This window comes from Lathamus discolor, chromosome 19 (genome assembly GCF_037157495.1).
Source record: "Lathamus discolor isolate bLatDis1 chromosome 19, bLatDis1.hap1, whole genome shotgun sequence".
Lineage (NCBI taxonomy): Eukaryota > Metazoa > Chordata > Aves > Psittaciformes > Psittacidae > Lathamus > Lathamus discolor.
In genome coordinates, this window is record NC_088902.1 from 2,283,259 (window position 1) to 2,300,063 (window position 16,805).

At 57.7% G+C, this 16,805-nt stretch overlaps 1 protein-coding gene across 1 annotated transcript; it reads right to left on the reverse strand.

The window, feature by feature from the left end:
- Positions 1-12,830: 12,830 nt before the first annotated feature.
- On the reverse strand, positions 12,831-15,472 carry OPTC (opticin). Its single transcript, XM_065698351.1, has 6 exons — positions 15,179-15,472; positions 14,925-15,045; positions 13,750-13,908; positions 13,470-13,672; positions 13,274-13,369; positions 12,831-13,161 (listed from the first exon to the last, which is right to left on the reverse strand). The coding sequence occupies exons 1-6, from the start codon at positions 15,458-15,460 to the stop codon at positions 12,991-12,993; spliced, it is 1,032 nt and encodes a 343-aa protein (XP_065554423.1). The 5' UTR covers positions 15,461-15,472; the 3' UTR covers positions 12,831-12,990.
- Positions 15,473-16,805: the final 1,333 nt, after the last annotated feature.

Here is a 16,805-nt window from a genome sequence, read left to right on the forward strand (position 1 = left end):
ATTTGAGGTGGCTGCTGGCATCGCAACCGCACCGTTCCCCTGCTCTGAGGGAGGCTGGGGACAGCACAAGGACCCCATCGCCTGGCTTTAAGCAGGGGTGATGCCCCCAAGCCGCGTGTGCTGCTGCTGTTGGGAAGGGGAGGATGGAAGAAGGAAGCTCTTGGGGAATTGTCACTGTTGGAGTGGTGCTGCTCGCACCAGAGCCAGGGTGCTGCTCTTGTCACCCCTTTTAAGGCTTTCACTGCTGTCCCCAGAGCTGCCCATGCCGCAGGGCTGGACCCGCTCCAGGAGGCTGGAGGAGGGAGGCTGCACTGTCCCCAATGGGACTCGCTCCATGCCCTCAGGGCAGCCCCTGTACCCTCAGGCAAAGCTTTCCCTTGACCCAGCAAGACTGAACCACTGCAGATGCTGGGCTGGGGCATCCATCCCGCTGCCGCTTGCATCCCAAGCCAGCCTCTCTTAGAGTGATGCATCCGGATACAAACCTTGAGAGCAGAGAGCTTCTTCTTTAGGGATCTCTTGGAAAGGAGCACCTCGAGTCAGACCATCTCACCACACCACATGCTGCTTCCTGAAGCCGTAATGAAGGATTCGGCACCAGAAGGCTGGGATCCAGCTTGCAGGATAAGCCAAGAGAAGCCTGGCTGCTCTTACCCTGCTTTATTCCTTTCCTCCATGGGCTAAAAAGCAAAAGCAGGTTCATCCTTTTGAATTATAGGGGGTGTGCGTTGTGCCCTTAAACCCATCAATTGGATGGGGTTTAAGGACACAAGTCATTAAGGCTGTGCAAAGTTGATGGGAAACATAGAGTGTCTGGTCGAAGAAGAATTGATGTCAGTGTGACTAATGGGAGCAAGAGTGAGAGTGTTTGGGATGAATCACGGAGCAGAAGCAGGACAGAGGGCACCGCTCATGGGAGGAACCTATAGCCGAGATTTTGGGAAGAACAGGTTCATTGCAAAAGCCAACTGAGAGTGGGGAAAGCCAGGCAGATCCAGGCAGGTCCTGGTGCTGTGCCAGCATCTCGGATGCTATCCCGGTGTGCCAGGACACCGGCATTTGTAGAGCTCACTATTCCTGAGCCCTTCAGGTTTGTGGTGCTTCTCCAGGACCCCAGAGGCATCAAGAGGCTGTGGATGGGCCTGTCTGCACCAGAAAACCACCCAAGGAATTCATGGATCAAGGATGTATCCTAAAAGCCAGAGTCAAGAAACCAAGAGCTCTTTGTAGATCTGCAAGGTGCCCTGGAGCAAACCTAAGTGACCATCCCATCGCTGTGGTGGTGTGTGGAGAACCAGTGCTGTGGTATGGGGACCATCATTCCTATGTGCATCCAGAGCCTTATCCCAGGCGGACCTGGATTCATCTGGTCCTTACAATGATGCAGGAACAAGCTGTATGCTTGCCTCCAGTCAAGCAAAGGATGCTTCAGAGTGAACAGGACCCAAAAGACCCTGGATCCGAGCATCAATCCCTCCCTCTGCAATGCTTCCAACCAGAGCTCCGTCAACAGCTCTCAGCCCATTTCCCAGCCCAAACAGCAGCACCTGATGCTCATCCCTCCTCGCCAAGGGTTTCATCACAGCCCCAGCTCCCAGCATCCTGAGGCTTCATAGGGACCTTCAGCTTTTAAACCGTATCTCTGATGCTCTGGCCTCTGGAGCTGGTGATGGGCAGGCAGCGGTGCTGGGGCATGCTCCCATGGCAGGGCAGGATGCTCCCATGGCAGGGCAGGATGCTCTCAACACCCATCACACAACCCATGCCGCAATTAAAGACACATCTCTCTGCCACAATCTGGTTTCTATCTCCATGTCCCTCCTGGGCTCAGCTCACCCCTCCCAGCCTAAGGAACGCTGGCATCTGCTCCTGCTTAAAACACGCTTCAGCAAACAGGCTTGTTCCAAGGAGGAGGGAGATGGGGAAAGGCAGCGCTCGGCTCCTCTGGCTTTTGTTTTGTGTTGGGGTTTTCGCTTGGGTTTGGTTGGATTGGGTTTGTTTGTTAAAGGAGGGCTCGTTCCTTCTCCCTCTCTCTTTCTGGTCCTGCTCAGCATGGAAAGTTTTGCTTCAGCTCACCCTTGTGACTGGAAAAAGAGCCAGCTCCTCGCAGCAGAACAAGGGGGCTGTTTCTTTGCTCTTTTTTCACTCCAGACTCCTTAGGAAAGCGTTTCTGCAGGGAAAGGCAGGAGCCAGGTCTCTGGGGAAAACCCTGGCAACCACCCGGGCTCGAGGAATCACAAGCACCAAGAGGTGGTGGGGGTTTGAGCGGCTGCTTTTGGGGCTATGTGGGGAAGAGAAGAGCCTGGAAGAGGGGGGATAGAGCTGCCATGGAGGGGAGCAGCATCCCATCAGTACAGCACAACCCTGAGCTGGTGCTTGGGGTGGCATCGGGGATGCTCTGTCGGGCAGGGGCCTGGACCAGTCCCTGGAGAGCAGCTGTGGGTGAACCGGGGTGTTTGCTCGTGTGCAAGGGTGATGTGAAGGTGATGGGATCAGCCCTGATGCTCCCCCTGCTGCGACCTGGTCCAAGGTTTAAGCCAGGCTCCATGTTTCTCCCCCCCCCCCCATCTCCCAGGATGGTTTGGGAAAAGCGACATTCCCTGGGATTTCTGCTCCCCAGGATGCCCCCCCCCGTGCCTTTATCCCAGGAATCCTGTCTGTAGGCAACCCAGGAAAACCCTGGGAGAGGCAGCTTTGCATTGGGACCACACTACAGCACTCTCAGCATCCCACATTGCACTGACAGGGGGGTGTCTAAGGGCGAAGGCAGAGCCAGCGTGTCCTTCCCAAATCCCCATAGCCTTCAGGGTCAGGCAGGGATCTCCATCCCCGGCATGGATCCACTATGGATCATGGCCAGCTTCCCACTGCAGGCACAGATGCTCCTGCCCCAGGTACCTGTGCTTGTTTAGACAGAGACTGTGGTGACGGCAGGCGCGGGCACAAGCTGTTTACGGGGACCCCGGGGGACGGTGACACATCTGCGTCACGGATGACAACACCGAATGGCCTCAGCATCACTGCTCAGAGCCTTCCCACCACCCGAGCAGCTCCCAGAGGCCACCGGAGCCCTGTCAGGCTGCCAGCGCTTCCCCTCGCCCTGCAAAGGCAAGATTAAAGCAGGAGCACAACAGGATGCTCATAAGCCCCTGGCGTTTGCCCTTTCTCCCTGCTGCATCCCAAGTGCTGAGCATCTTTGCCCCACTCCAGGCTTTATCCCCCTCTAGAGGGTAGGGGTGCACCCACCCTCCTCCCCAGTGGTCAGAGACCCGTCTTGTCATGGATACATGGAGCACGATGCTGTTTTTCCAGCCAGGAGGCAGAAAGGCTCCTGCTATCAGCAAACCCAACAGCGCTCACTGCAGAGCAGCAGAAGGACATGGCAGAGCTTGCCAGGGCTCTGCTCAAGGAACCAACCCCATCGGTACCCACTCTTCTTCCTTCCCCCTGCAGCCACTTTAGCATCAAAGGGATTCCCCCTGCATGGGGCAGGGCGAGGATCTGCTCTCGTGCTGCTCCAAGCATCGCTGGCACAGCTCCTCGTGAAGCATTTGTTAGCACTCGAGTTGGAGCAGCAGGAGGAAGGGGGTAGCACAGGGAGCTGAAATAGCTCCTGGCTCTTCCCTGTATCCCTCCACGCTCCTCAAACCATCCCTGGCTGGGATCTGGGTATCCCACTGCCAGCCCATCCTCTAGCAGGTCAGTTACGGGCTTGTGATTTCAGGTTTCTCTTTGACTGCAAAGGAGGCAGCAGACCCAAAGGCACCAAAGTGGACACCAAGACCTGGCCAAGTCCCTGACTAAGGCCAGTAAAAGCACTGCAGAAGTAGGGTTTATCAGAGAAAACAGCACAAAAAGGAGCTATTCTGCCTCTATATAGGCTCCCCCGCCTGCCCTTTGTGTTTGCTGCTTATAAACGAAGCAATTTCCACATCAGGAAACCATCTAAAAAGGAAAGGAACAGGACTTTGACAACGCAGACCCCAGGCCGGAACGAGTTAATCCCGGTCCCCGAGATCCTCCCTGCCCTCTCCAGCAGGATTGCAGCCCCCTTTCAAAGGGGGATGTCGCAACACATTCACTGACATTGCAAAATGAAAAGTCATTTGGAGCGGGGAAATGGATTCTGCTCGGCTGAGAAAGTGCTCAGCCGGGGTCTTGGGAGAATTTGGAAAGCTTTCCTTCTGCTTCCACAAAACATGCTGAAACAGAAATCTGGTGAAATCAATGTTTTCCCACAAACACGCCGGCTTTCAACCAACCTCCATCACTTTTCAGAGCAAACCCGATTTGGCTAAGGCTTACCAGCCAGTTCTGGCTGGGCCTGGTCCCATTCCCATGGCAATGGTTGGATATTGCCCCCCATAACACACACAGTCCCATTGCTGGAGGCATTTCCATAGCCATGGACCTGCAGCAGGGCTCGGTTGGCTGGGTTTTGGGTGCTGGAGCATCACTCCAGCATCTCAGCAGAGAGGCAACAGCATCCCTGCTGTGAGTGCTGCTCCGGTCCCCCACGTGCAGCTGTAATCCGGTTTGGGTTTATCTAGGGAAAAAATCCCATAGGATTCACCTGAGAAGTGCTTGGCACCATTGGATACACCCAGCTGCTGGGACTTTGTCATCTGTGACTGTTAAAGCGGATCAGAACGCAGCGGAGAGCTGCAGCGGCGCAGCCACGGATCGATGGGGCCCCAATTACAGATTGATTCAGTTTTGTTCCTAAACAGCTGCTTGAATGCTACCGGCGTTCCCCTCCCTCCCCTACGCTCATGATGGATCAGAGCAGGAATTTCCCCTACTTGACAATATCTGTCTTTACGTTCCCTTTCAGCTTTGGGGCAGGATGAGGCTGCACCGAGCAGCGGGGACACCAGTCACACACATCTCCAAAGTCCCAATAATTCATGTTGGAAAGGCAAGTTTCCAAGCTTGGGATCACAAAGCGTGATGGCAGCCACAAGCAAGGGCTCTGCTGATGCCAGGGATGGCAAACAGCGAGCGCATCAGTGGTCCATGAATCAAAGCGGATTCACAGCATTACCGCATCAGCAGCCCTGCGTGCTCTCCCCTATTTATTACCCTAATGAGGGTTATGATCCTGATTATGGCCTCAGCCACCAATGCTTATTGACGTTGACACCGTGATGGTTTGATCCGGGATCTGTTCTTGGCACCAGAGGGTCACAGGCAGAGCCACAGGGACAAAGACAGGAACCAAACCCACAACGCAAGGCGATGTGGGGTGGATGGGGAGCCCGCTGGAGAGCGCAGAGCCAAGCACCCCAAGTGCTGCTGCGGCCATGGGGAAGGGCAGCAGGAACAGGGTTTGCTCGGGAGCAAACACAAACCCCAAGCACCTGAGCATTGATTTTCACACCTCACACACGCAGGCGGCCGCCTCCGAGCCGCCGCTCGCTTCTCCCCCCCCCCCAAACCCGTGAGTCACCGAGAGCTCCTTATGCAATGGTGGGGAGAAAGCTCTAATATGGAGCTGATGCCATGGGAGGGACACGCACCAGCGCCCAGGTGATCCATTGCACGTTACCCACGTACGTACTGAACCTTTCGGGGGGATGAGAAGGGATATCCCTGCCCGTGGAGGGGGTTGGAACTGGATGAGCTTTAAGGTCCCTTCCAATCCAAGCCATTCCAGGGCTCTATGATATTTACAGAGCCTGCGATTCAAGCCCTTCCACCACAGAGCCATTGGCTCTTCCCGAAGTCCCCTTCTCCCAAAAGCAGCATCCCCCTCCCTGCAGCACACACACACTGGGTCCCTTTCCATGGGCAGCCCCTTCTCTCTGCTTGAGGTAGCTGTGGGAGCAAACACCAGACAAACCCACTGAAACCACAATGAAATAGGGATGCAGAAGATGCCGCAACAGCCCCGGCCCTTCCCATGCTCCCATTGCTGGTGTCCATCAGCAGTACAGTGGGCACGGGACAGGCTGCATCAATTAATCGATCATCATTAATTAATAAACCCGAGCATCAATCTCTGCACATGCCCCCATGCAGGTTTCATCGGTGGAGCCGTGGGAGCATCCCATCGGATCCAGGCATCCCGGTGCCAGCAACAGTGTGCCAGGGAAGGGCAAACCCAGCCTCATCAGCCCCTTGGCAAAGCCACCCAATGACCTGCTGGAGGCCTCTGCTCCTTCTCCATCCACTTACCTAAGAGGTGCCGTAGCCTTCTCCATCCATCCCAGGTGTCCCTTTATCCCTGCCACCAGCACGTGTGTCCCGTCTCTTCAGCACACCCAGGGCAGTGTGGATCCAGGGAGGAGGTTTGCAGGGAAATGGAATAAGTTTGTGTTTGAGCAGGAAAAAGATGCTGAATAGGTCCCTGAGCAAGGTCACCCTATCCCTGCTCCACAGCCCCCATCATTCCTCCCCCATGGAAGACTCCAGCATCCCCAAATCCCCCTGCAGGGCTCTCCATCCCTATGCTACGTGCTACGCCACGGTACACTGCGAGTGGTTTCCTGGTTATGGGGAAACTGAGGCCAGGGAGGAGCACAAGGGACTTGTGTCCTCCCCCATGGCTCACTCAGTCCTTGGGAGATGCCCTTCCTCTCTGTGCCTCAGTTTCCCCTCACAGAGACCTCATCCCTTCTTTGCCACCAGTGCTTAGAGCTGGGGGTCAGAGGACCAGGGCTGGGGTGGTGACCAGCACATTTCAGAGCCCTTTCAGCGTCTGATTCTCCTTTAACAAAGGGGTAAATCAGGGCAGTACCTGCCGATGGAGCAAAGCCCACCTTGGGGCTGCTCCTCTGTGAGCCCCATGGCTGCTCCACACCGAAGCAATCACTTTCCAACTGCCTTTACCTTCTGAAGCTGAGCTCACTGTGGCAGCGCAGCCGTTACATCCCATCCGCAGACAGGAGGTGACAGCTCCCTGGCCCTCACAGGAGGGACCGTCTGGCATCTCCTCGGAAGCCACTTGAGATGCAGAGCCCATCCCTGCTCTCGCTGGGGTCATTTTTCCCCTCTCTGCTTGGCTGGTCCATACAGACACTCATCACCCACTGCAATCAGTGCCCGGCTGCTCCATCCTGCTGGGACCAGGGTGGGGATAGAGCTGCCTGCTGCAGCCCCGGTGCCCCCCGTGACACTGGGAATAGGGGGGTGCCGGTCTGGCCATGCTGGGGAGGGGGGAAAGGATGGAGGCAGCCAGAGAGCAGGGGAAGGTGGAGGAGGGCGCACAGGCAGTCCATTTGCGATGTGCATTGATTCCTAATGTGCCCTGCCTGGCTCTTCAGAGAAGCATTAGGAGATGATGCTTAGAAAAGCTATCCACGGCCCACTGCAGTAAAACCTCAATTACCTCACCACCACGGCACGGAAACGGGGCTGGATGCATCCCAGCATCCCCTCAACCTCCATCCACACATCACCCATCCCAGGGATGGACACAGGAGCTCTTCCTGTGGGTCCTGGTTACCCCAAGGGTTCCTGCCCTCTCTGCAAGGGTGAAGTGGCCACCCAAAGCCTCCCTACCCTGCTCTGCCTGCCTCCTCCTTGCCTGGGTGCAAATGTGGTTGTAGGAAGCAACATCTCATGGTCCTTACCCAGCAGCGATGGAAACAGACAGCAAAAAGGCAGCTCCTGGGTGGCAGCGAGCCCCAAGCCCCACAGGCAAGTGCCTTGCATGGGCAGGGATGGCTTTGGATCTTCAGGAGGGAGACAAGGGAAAGCCACAAGCACCAAGAGAGTGACAGGCAGGAAAAGCTACCCCAAACTCCTACACTCTGCACTGCTGCCATTTGCACTATGGGGAAGCCCCAATAGAGGAGCTTTCTCATCAGCTGAGCACTGGGTCCCTTCCCTGGAATCTTCAAGCTCCAGCATCTCTTTCTCTGATCATAAATTAGCGATGCTCGCACTCGCTCCCTCTCAAAGCTGTTTCTCTCTTCCCCCTCTCCAGGTTTTCCACATCCTACAGAAATGGAAGATCCAGGCTGGTTATTTTAAAGGACGGCCATCAATCAGGAACACCGAGCCCGGCTCTTCTCCTCCTCCTCCTGCTGCTTGGGGCCCACCACACACCACCATGGTGGCTGCTGCTGCACCAAGCTCTTCCTCAAGGATCCATCCCCCTTAAACCAGTGCCAGGTTGGACACAGGGGCTTGGAGCAAGCTGCTCTAGTGGAAGGTGTCCCTGCCCCTGGCAGGGGTTGGAGCTGGATGAGCTTTAAGCTCCCTTCCCACTGTTCCATGAAGGACTGAGCTGGGGAATGAATCCTTGCTGGGGGAGACCCACATTCCCAGCAGGACACTGGTCCTTGTCCAAGCAGCCCTGGCAAAGCCTGGCTCACAGCGTGGAAGAGCCAAACTTGGCGGCGTTTTCCTGCATCCCTTCATCTCCCCCTGGTCAGACAGTTTGGCCCATTCAGAGGCTGGGAGATGGGGCAGGAACAGGGTCACCTTGGAAATGGTGCTGGAACCACTCTTCCCTCTGCAGCAACAGGCCAGGACTGCTCAGGCAAGAACAGCATCAGGGGGGAACCCCCCTATTTGGGGGATACCCCAAGCAGCTTTCAACAGCAACATCGCTCACACGCCATGGGCTTGAGCATCCTCCAGACCAGCCCCATCTCCTTGATGCATCTCCTAGAGCCCCTGCATCCCTGGCTGCATCCCCCCGGCCTCCCTGCAGCCCCCACCAAGCTCTGTGCTCTGGGTGAAGCAGGGTGGGGGGAAGACAGGAACCATTCCTATGCATCAGGGCTCCTGTTGACAAGCCCTAACGCAGCGCTGCTATGAATAGCTGCATCCCGGTCGCATCTCCCACCCCGGAGCAGCTCGTGGGGAGGAATCCCATTTGCTCCGGAGCACGGAGGAGGAAAGCCAGGAAAGCCCCGGGGTGCTGCAGGGAGGGGGCTGCTTTTCCACGGGGTTTTTTTATGCTTCACCCTTCACAGCTTGTGGGGGAGGGGAAGGAAACGTCTTTTCTTCTCCTTTCTCTTCCTTCTGCTGTGTTTTTCCTCCTCTTTGGTTTTTCCTCCCAGTGGAAAATGGGGAGAGGAGAAGCCCAAGCAGGTCCCCCCCTCCCTGCCCATTTCCATTGTTGAGCTTCCCTGAAGGGGCCCAGGCCGCTGTCTGCACCCCAGTGATCATTCATGAGCAGCACTTTCATCTCCGGAGCCCTTGCAGCTCCCATCTAATGAATCCCAGCACTGGGATCCTTCAGGAAAGAGAAGGGCAGCTCTAAACTGTGACTGACTCCGTTGGCGTTAGGGATGCACAACCCTCAGGCACTGATTGTGGTTGCTCCAGATGTGCATGTACAGGCAGGAAAAACGAGTTTCGGGTCCCGGGTTGGGGACAGGGAGAGGGACACGTTGGACCTGGGAGCTCCAGCCCTGAGCCATCTCCCACCCAGCACAACTCGGAGCCAGCAGCAGGGAAGTGCTATAAATAAAGCTGTTACCAGCCATGCCTCAGTCGCTCAGGGAGCCAGGCCATGGAGCTCCCTCCCCAGCAGCTTTAAGGGTGATTTCCAGCCCAGAGGAGGCCAGGAGCGACACAGCATCCACAGCTCCGTGGTCTCTTTCCATCCTGCCCTGATTGCACACTTGGCCAATAGACCCACTGCTTACCTGCGCTGGATACAGCTGGGAGACAGGGCTGATGGACAAGGGCACTGTGGCCTCTTCCCAGCTTGCCTGGGTCCCAGAAGGACCAAGTGCCTCCATCCTCCTTCTCCTGCTGCTGCTCCAGTTGCTGTTTGAGGTCCTTAACCCCAGCCACCACCGCTCTGCTCCTGACCTGGTCCCCCCAGCCCTAAGGGGAAGCTGCCAAAGGATGGAAAGGGATGGCTCTGCGGCCAGGGAGGTGGTCCTGCATGGCACAGGCTGCTCCTGCTCACGCTGGTGGGAGAACAAGGAGGAAATCTGGGTGAAGAGGTGGGAGCAGGGAGAGGGATGAGCACAGTGATGCTCATTTCCCATGGGGATTAAGGGCCTGCAGGAGGAAGCTCAAGCAGAAGGCGATGGAGGCAGCTCTCAGGCAGGGAGAGGCCCTGCAAGGATGCCACCCATTGTCCCGACTCCTAAATCAACCCAAGGGGAGCAACGTGCTCTTGTCACGCTCCCCATAAGACAGAGGAGGGCAAAGGCTGCTGCTCCCTGAGGCTCAAAGGCTTTCCCAGCCCTTAGCGCTGCATGGCTGGGGCTGGGAGGACAACGTGGATGGGGAGAGCAGGAGGGAGGATGGCGGGGGGGAGCCCATATGGAGACGCTTCTCCCAGGGAGGAGCAAGATGCTGAGCTGGCGCGGGAGCAGGAGCTCAGCGAGGCAGACGGGTGCTGCTCGAGCCAGGCAATCAATGTGTGAAAACCCGGGGAAGGTGACCTTGAGCAGCAGAGCAGAGCGAGGAGAGCGGCAGCGATGGCACACGGGGATGCCAGGGATGGAGGGGAATGAGAGGGACAGGAGGGATGGGAGCCCTGCACGGAGCGTGCTGTGGGTCCAGCAGAGTGGGCAGGGGGAAGATGTCGGTGCTTGGGGTTACTCTGCTCCTCCCTGTCCATCCCTAAAGCAGGAGCCTGTCTCGCACATCCCCTCCAACCAGGACTGCTCTTTATGCCCCATATCAGCAATGGGGCTGCCATTCCCATCAGAAACCCGCAGCTCTTGCAGTTACTCAGCAAACACTCCTGAGATCAGAGCAAGGCTTTGCCTTTGCACAGCTCCAGCTCCTGGCTTCTAACATGGCTCCAGCACTAATCCTGCCCCCAGGTGCTCTGCTCCATGCCCTGCTCCTGTCTGGCTCCATGCGCCACCACGGGTCTGCTGGCCCCGATGCTGGGATGTTTGTGAGCAGGGACGTGCAGCCCCATACGTTCACCCATGCATGGGGCAGGCTGTGCAACCCTATGGAGCCCCCACCACGGCAATGGCTCCAGATGCTGGCAGGTCCCCAAAGAGCAGGGGGTGACCCTGCCCCTGCGGAACCTTGGTGCTGGGCAGGCACCAAAGGATGGAGAGGAGCCAGGGCTCCCAGATACCCACAGCCAAAGGGGCACAGGGTAGCAAGGTCTCAGACACGACACCAAGCCAGGCTGCACCCTTTGGCCATAATGCCCAGAGCCACCGCATCCTCCCTGCTGCAGGGCAGGATCCATTCAACCACTCTGGGGTGCTTGGGGCCAGTCCAACCCCACAGAGAGGACAGAGCATTTCAGTAGGGTGGAAAAGGGCCACGGGGATAGCGGCAGCAGAGGGTTGTTGCTGTTGCCTGCATCACACTGCAAGGACAGACACAGGTTTCTTTCCCTCACCAAGGCAGCAGCAAGGACATGAGACCCAAGGTAATAACTGCACCAACAGAATGGGGGCTAAGCCCCAGCAACCCCCATTGCTCTGAGCCAAGTCTGGTCTCTGCGAAGCCAGCAGCCCCATATCCCCCAGTGCCACCCCTCCACCTACCTTGCTGCAATGGAGCAAACCCTTCTCCCCTCTGCAGCTCCTTTTAATCCTTCCTCTTCCAACACGGAGCACCTGGGCTATTCCCCAGCTGCATGGATGTGCCCCAAACCACCCCAGGAGGGAGATGGAGCAAGAGCAGGGAGTGAGTTTGCAGTCCCAAGCTGAGGTCGGGCATTCCCGAACACTCTGCCTTGCCATCTAGTGGGATGAATGCGAAGGACCAGGGTTTGCCGGTGGGAAAAGTTGGCCAATTCCATCCCGCTGGAGCCTGGCTTGCAGCAGTCCTTCATCCCACAGCAGCAGATGAGCTCACCGGGGGGTAAAGGATAATGCAAAGGTGCCACGAGGATGGATGGGGAAAGGAGGAGGGATATGGGAATAGACAGAGAGGAGGGAGAGATAGAGCTGTTTCAAGGATGACAAGACAACAGTGGCAATAAATCCTGGTGGTTTAACCTGAAAGGAAAGGCTGGAATAGCTCCAGATCCCCATTTACCAAGGCTTTTGGATCAACGTAACCCGTGTCTGAGCTGGGTTTTGCATGGCAAAGGGAGGCGAGGGGATGCTGGTGGTGCACACACACGCAGGGATGAGCACCCAGCAGCGTTTGCAGCCCGGGGAGGACAAGCTGGATCTTCTTGTGAGGTTGCTTCCAGCCGCCTCAGTTTGCAGCCCCGGGCCTGGAGGATGTGGGCTGAGCTCGGCGGTTGCAGTTGGGGATGCTGGATTCTCTGGGGATGTGTCATCCCTCGCTGCGTGCTTGTGACAGGGGTATAAAAATACAGAGGGTGAACGCATTACATGTGAAATATCTCACCACTGGGCAGCTCTTTGCTGGTGCTGGAAGCTGGGATGAGATGAGATGTTCTAACTCCCTCCAAGGGGTCCTTTCCTGCTGGATATGGCTCACAGGCTCCAGTGTTGCTCCAGGGTTTCTCTCCTCCTGAAGTGGACCCAAAGCCAGGGATGTCAATGCAGAGGCTCACACTGGAGAGCTCCACCGGGTGCCAGGTTCCTTTGCGGACTGGGGTCCCTGCAGAGTGTGTCCATAGGATGCAGCAGGTCTGGGGTGATGGAGGACTTGAGCTGCCCTGTGCTGAGGTTTCCTATCGCATCTTCTTTTGGAGGACATGGGGACAGTCACAGCTCACATCTGGGTGTCCAATGCTCCTGCAGAGCCACACACACCCCTGATGGGCATGGGGACCGCTGAGGGGACAGCACAGGTCAAACCTGATGTGGCCAAAGCATCGCCTCTCTGGAGCAATGCAGATCCCAATCCCTGTACAGGAAACCTTGGCAGGAGACACAGAGGGATCTTCCCAAGGGCCCAGGAGGAAGCGGGACACAGGGAAGCCCCATCTTTGCTGGGCTGGATGAGGACTAGACACTGAATGCATTTTTTAAGCCTTTGCTTTATTAGAGCTGCCCATCTCCTGCTCCATGTGCACCAGAGCTGAGTCCATGGAGGCTCAGCTCACACTGGGGTTAAACACATGTGCCTTAACCCCAACATGGGGCAGAAGGGTCTGGGTTGGGGATGGGGCTGTGGGGCTCAGGAGAAGCGGCCGGTGGGCAGGCGGGGCAGGCAGAAATAGGCATTGGGGAAGAGGCTGAGGTTGATGGGGTTGCCGTCGAGGCGAATGTCCTCCAGCGCCCTGCGGATCTGGCTGTGGTCCTGGCTGTCACAGAACGTGTCCTCGAGCATCGTCTGGATGTTGTTGTTCTGGCCAGGGAGGCAAAGGGCAAAATCAGATTCAAAGGGATAGGAGGGGATGAGGAGGAGGATGAGGAGGAGGGGATGGGCTTTGCTAGACAGGGTCCCTGGCTCATCTCACCTGGAGGTGCAGGGAGCGCAGGCTCTGGGGCAGGGGCACTGGGATATAGTCCAGCTGGTTATCAGATAGATGGAGGAACTGCAACTGCTTCAGGTCCTGCAGGAAGAGGGGAGAGATGAAACCGTGCTCTGGCCCTCAGCACCACCCCTGCCACCCCTTGGTGTGGCCAAACCCATGGATTCATCCCCGCATGCACCCTGAAGGCTTCGTGCCGGAGGCCAGCGCTGGGGATCCTGTTGAGCCGAGCATCCAAGCGGATGATGCTGGGGGGCAGCTCGGGCAGCGCCGTCAGCCGGTTCTGGGGCAGGAGGAGCTCCTGCAGGCTGGGAAGCTGATGGAAAGCATCCGCATCCGCCCAGGAGATGAAGTTGCTGCTCAGGTCTATTCGCTTCAGCTTCTCTGCTGGGACAGGAGGGAGGAGATGAAGAGGGAGCCACGCGGAAGCACTCATTCCCCATACCCTCGCCTGGACGTACTGAGCCCGGTGAAGTCGCTGGCCCGGATTGCACCGATGCGGTTGAAGCGGGCATAGAGGTAGGTGGTCTCTGGTGGCAGCAATGGGATGTGCTCCAGGTCGGCATCGTCACAGTAGACAGAGGTGTCAATGCACAGGCAGAGAAGGCAGCTGGGCAGGCCTGGGGGTGCAGGGGCAGCTCTTGGCATGGCATAGCACCCGCAGAGCACCCCCACATGCAGGGAGAAGGGAGGATGTGCCCATGCTGTGGGGACACCAAGTCTTCAGCCCCAGCACCTCCATCAGCCAAGGGCACCTCACCAAGGGACTGACATTCCCAGCCAAGGATGCTGCTAAGGAATGATGAAGCTGCTCAGAGCCAGATGCCTCCCATGCGAGAGGGGGAGAGGTGAGGATGCCAAACGCAGCGGCGTGGTACCCAGGGCTCACTCAGCCCCCTGAGTTTTGGTATAGAGGGAAACAGAACAGAAGGAAAACGTTTCTGCATCCATCAGAACACGTGTCTGGGCTGTGTGAGGGTCCCGGCAGGGTGGCAAGGAGCGGAGAAGCTGTGTTTCCCCCCTCCCTAGGCTCCCCCTCCTCTTCCCAGCCCCTGTGAGATGCAGCATCCATTAGTGGAGGAGTTCAAAGCAGCAAGGCAACAATTTCCCTTTGCCTCCCACTTAATTTGTCCCAGTCCAGAGTGACAGAGAATGAATGAAGATATTTATCCCTCGCTACAGGGTTTTAATTGTCACTAATGTAATTGCTACTCTGTCCGACTGTTGCAATGCCTCTGCTCATTAAAGTGTTGCTGCTGGAGCTCTTGTTTCGCAGAAATGGCTCACTGCAGCTTTCCTGATAACATTTACCCCATCGCCTCGCTGCCTGCGCAGAGCAAACCATAGAATCCCAGCCTGGTTTGGGTTGGAAAGGACCTTAAAGCTCATCCGGCTCCAACTGGACACAACAGGGACCCCTTCCACTGGAGCAGCTTGCTCCAAGCCCCTGTGTCCAACCTGGCCTTGAACACTGGCAGGGATGGGGCAGCCACAGCTTCTCTGTGCAAATCACTGCTGCTGTCTGCTGGGGGCAAAAGGATTTGCTCCCTTTCCTCCAGAGCACCCAGGGATGTGTGGCTGCATCCCACTGGAACCAAACCCCGCCTTTGTGCTGCACCCGGGGCTCCACACTCACCCTGAGCAGGGATGGGTGCCGGGGGGCTCGGAGGCTGTGGGTTCATGGGCTCAGCCACAGCACCCAGGGTTGGGAGAGCCACGGGGTTCTTGGGGCGAGGAGCCAGGGTCCCAACCTCGACCTGCAAACACAGCAACAGGGGTGGAAAAGCCACCAGGGCTTGTAGGGCTGTGCAAGAAGCTGGTTCTGCATCCCTTGGACAAGCCCCTTTCTTGGGATGCGCCCAGGGAAGACCTGCCCCGCGTCCCCCTCACCTTTGGAGCAAAGTCACCGTAATCGTAGAGCTCCTCATAGTTGCTCAGGTCAATGATGTCGCCGTAGTTGTCCAATGTCAGGTCATAGCTGTCTGGGTCATAGAGCTCAAGATCATCATTCAGCTTCTCTGCCTTCCTCCTCTCCTCCCTGGCTGGCACAGCCCAAGCTGCCCCCAGCCACAGGCTGGCGATGCACAGCAAGGCCAGCATCCGCATCCTGCATCCAGCCGCAGCGGTGGGGCCGCGGTCCTGGGGGGCTCCAGCAGGACCAGCAGCACCCATCAGGATGGGGCCGGGTGCTCTGAAACGGGAGCAAAGAGGGATGGGGAGGCAAGAACCGGCACCGCACAGGGGCTGCAGTGGGGGACAAACAGGAACGTCACCAGCCCTTTTCTTTTCAGCCCATTTCACGCCTGGCTGGGCAGCTGGGAAGGAGAGGCCCCGTGCTTCCCAGCTTTCCCAGCCTCCAGCAGCTGGGGAAGGGGTCCCGAGGTGATGCGGGGATTGGGATCTTGCTCTGGACCCTCAATGGGTGAGGCTGGGCACTGGGCAAGCAGAAGCGACCCCAGGAATCCTGGCTCTCCACTGTGCTCCCTCCCCATGGGCAATGGGGACACAGCCCTGGGCAGACGCCTCAGATCCGGCTTCATCCCTACCACAACCAGCCCAGGTCCCACCAAGGCAGCACTTTCCCACTCACCGGGGTGGGATGGGAATGACCTCCTCTCTCCCTGAGTGGGGGCAGTGGGGCTGATGGATACCCCCCATGTGTGATACCAGTGGTGAGGAGCAGGCTGCCCAAAGAAGTGGTAAATGCCCCATCCCTGGCAGTGTTCAAGGCCAGGTTAGACAGAGCCTTGAGTGACATGGTTTAGTGTGAAGCATCCCTACCCACAGCAGGGGATTGGAACAGGATGATCTTAAGGTCGTTTCCAGCCCAAACATTCCATGGTTCTATGTAAGGCTCAACCCAAGGGGGGCTTCATCCCCCTGGAGGTGATGAGGAGCAGATGTCATTGCCGGGGATGTGTCCTGTGGGGCTGGGATGTGGGGCAGGGGGTGCACAGCAGCCCCACGGGCTGCTCGCGGTGCTGGGCAGCCTGGTGCACACACACAGAGCCACCCACCACTGCGAAAATGTTCTTCTCTCCCGCAGGCACATTGAAGCCCACGCGCTCACCCACCCGTAGAGACGCAGCACCCATCTGCCGGTGCTCACTGGGCAGACGGGGACACCCCACAGCCCCCAACCAGCGTGGGGTTTGGCCATGGACCCGCAGTCCCCTCGCCCCCAGCATCCCCCCCCCTTGATTGGCATGGAGCAGAGCAAGGGGCCACCACTAATGTTCATTAAGGCCCTCATTAGGCGGCTGGGCAGGCGCAGTGATGGAGGAGATGTGGCAGTTACAGCTGAGCTCTCCCTGCTCCTTGGAGGGGTGCAGGTCCAGGGTCCACTGCCAAGTCCCCCTTCACAGGGGCTTTGGTCCAGCATGGCTGGAGGGGACATGGGATGGGGGGAGACTGGGGAGCTCCTGCCCAGCAGCCCAGCATAGGGGAAACTGCTGCACAGGGGCCCTGAGGCAATGGTTTTACTGCCCTATAGAAGCAGCTGGTGCCCATCCTTACC